Source organism: Adiantum capillus-veneris, chromosome 6 (assembly GCF_014529385.1).
Source record: "Adiantum capillus-veneris isolate H3 chromosome 6, ASM1452938v2, whole genome shotgun sequence".
Lineage (NCBI taxonomy): Eukaryota > Viridiplantae > Streptophyta > Polypodiopsida > Polypodiales > Pteridaceae > Adiantum > Adiantum capillus-veneris.
Window position 1 is genome coordinate 147,815,776 of NC_140936.1, and position 1,744 is coordinate 147,817,519.

A 1,744-nucleotide genomic window follows, 5' to 3' on the forward strand; every position below is an offset into this window, starting at 1 on the left:
GGAAATACATTGGGTTTTTATAACCCCCGGCGTCGCTAAAACCGTCGCTACGAGCGTCGCTACGAGAGCGTCGCTATAGGCGTCGCTATATGCGTCTCTATCAGCGTCGCTATATAGCGACGCCTATAGCGACGGTCTCACAGAAGACTATAGCGACGCTCATAGCGACGCTACAGAGCCATAAATAGCGACGCTTATAGCGACGCCCGAGAGAATATTTTTTTGGTGGCAGGGCATTGAATGCCCTGCCACCCATCAACCATATTGTACTTGATTCACTTTTTTAAAAAAAGTGCAAAGGTAAATAAGAGACCCAAAATAGTCACCCACAAGACGCATTGTTTGCAAAATTGACAATTGTACACATCATAAGCAAAATGAATTGATTGGCAAATGTAATAATGACAATTGTACAACATCATAGGCATAAAGAATTTATTGGCAAAAGGAACTGCGGTGACAAATGTAATAATATACATGGTTCAAAAAGACGTATAAAATCCGTCTCATGATACATAAGCTATGAGAAACCCTAAACTAATGCTATCTAGCTACGGCTAAACTGACGTCGTCTAGTCAGACGTCTCATCGCGTCCAAGCGGCGTATCTGTCGGATTCTGCAAAAAAAGACAATAAGACAGTTTTCAGTAAATATAAACATATAACGACATTTATAAAACAATACAAAAAATAAAAAAGAGTAAACCCTAATACTAATCATGCCGCCGCGAGAACTGAGAATGTCCATCAGGGCGTTTAAGCCCTTCCTGCCTGCGTACTCGCGCTCGTACGGTGTGGGATCACGTCCTGTCATCGACCACTGTCAAAACATACAAAGATTTCATTATGTTAGAACTAAAAAACTCATAAACCCTAAACTATCGAACATGCATAAAGAGCAATGTGAAAAGACTTACAAAATCGGCCTCAAATGATGCCCATCCACCGCTCCCCAAGTGGTGCGAGCTCCCTGCCTCTACTCGCGCTCTAGCTGCATCCTTTTGTTGCTTCCACTTGTCGGGATTCTCGCGCGCTGCTTTCTTTGCATTCTTCCAATCTTCTTTGGCCAGCCAATCTGGCCTGTTCCACCCATTCTTGATTGCTTTTTGCACTTCGGAACGCTTGTGTTTGCAGTATTCGCGCATTCGAATCTTCATCAGGTCTTCATTGAAGCGCTGATCCCGTGTTGGAACGGGAAACTCATCATGAAGTATGCTGATGACTCTGTTTTTTAAATCACTTGGTACTTCACTTCATTTGTTTAGTATATAGTGTCTAAACAGCTGAGAGCAAAGACCACGCATGCGCGAGATCACCTTCTTGCCGTCATCATCCATGATGATGCCGCCGCTGATGTCGACGGAGTAAGGCAAGCCCTCTGGCTGGTGACGCGTGAACCTGGGTGTCCCGGCAGGGGTCTCTAGCGGCGAGTCGATGGGGGTACGGACGTCAGGTGTTTCCACCGGCGTCTGGGCCCCGAAGCGAGGAGTGTCGATTCATTCCACCCTAAAATGTCGACCTTTACACCATGCTGCTGTGTATGACTTATACTACAACGAACAAAGATTATGAGTGGCCGTTCAAACGTTTATAAATAAAGTCACTTGCTAGTCGTACATTGCAAACTTACCTTGGTCGCGCAACCCCGAGAGTACTCCCACACTTCTTCAGTCACTTCGTCACCGCATTGTTGTGCGCTTTTCAATTGGTTGTGCAACCATCTTAAGCTCATGAACGTTGGTAG

At 45.2% G+C, this 1,744-nt stretch overlaps 1 protein-coding gene across 1 annotated transcript; it reads right to left on the minus strand.

Annotated features, from left to right (window-relative positions):
* Positions 1–446: 446 nt before the first annotated feature.
* Positions 447–1,224, minus strand: LOC147456443 (uncharacterized). The gene is made up of 3 exons (XM_086515479.1): positions 918–1,224; positions 718–820; positions 447–616 (listed from the first exon to the last, which is right to left on the minus strand). Exons 1-3 carry the CDS (start codon positions 1,155–1,157, stop codon positions 573–575), a joined length of 387 nt encoding a protein of 128 aa, XP_086371605.1. The 5' UTR covers positions 1,158–1,224; the 3' UTR covers positions 447–572.
* Positions 1,225–1,744: the final 520 nt, after the last annotated feature.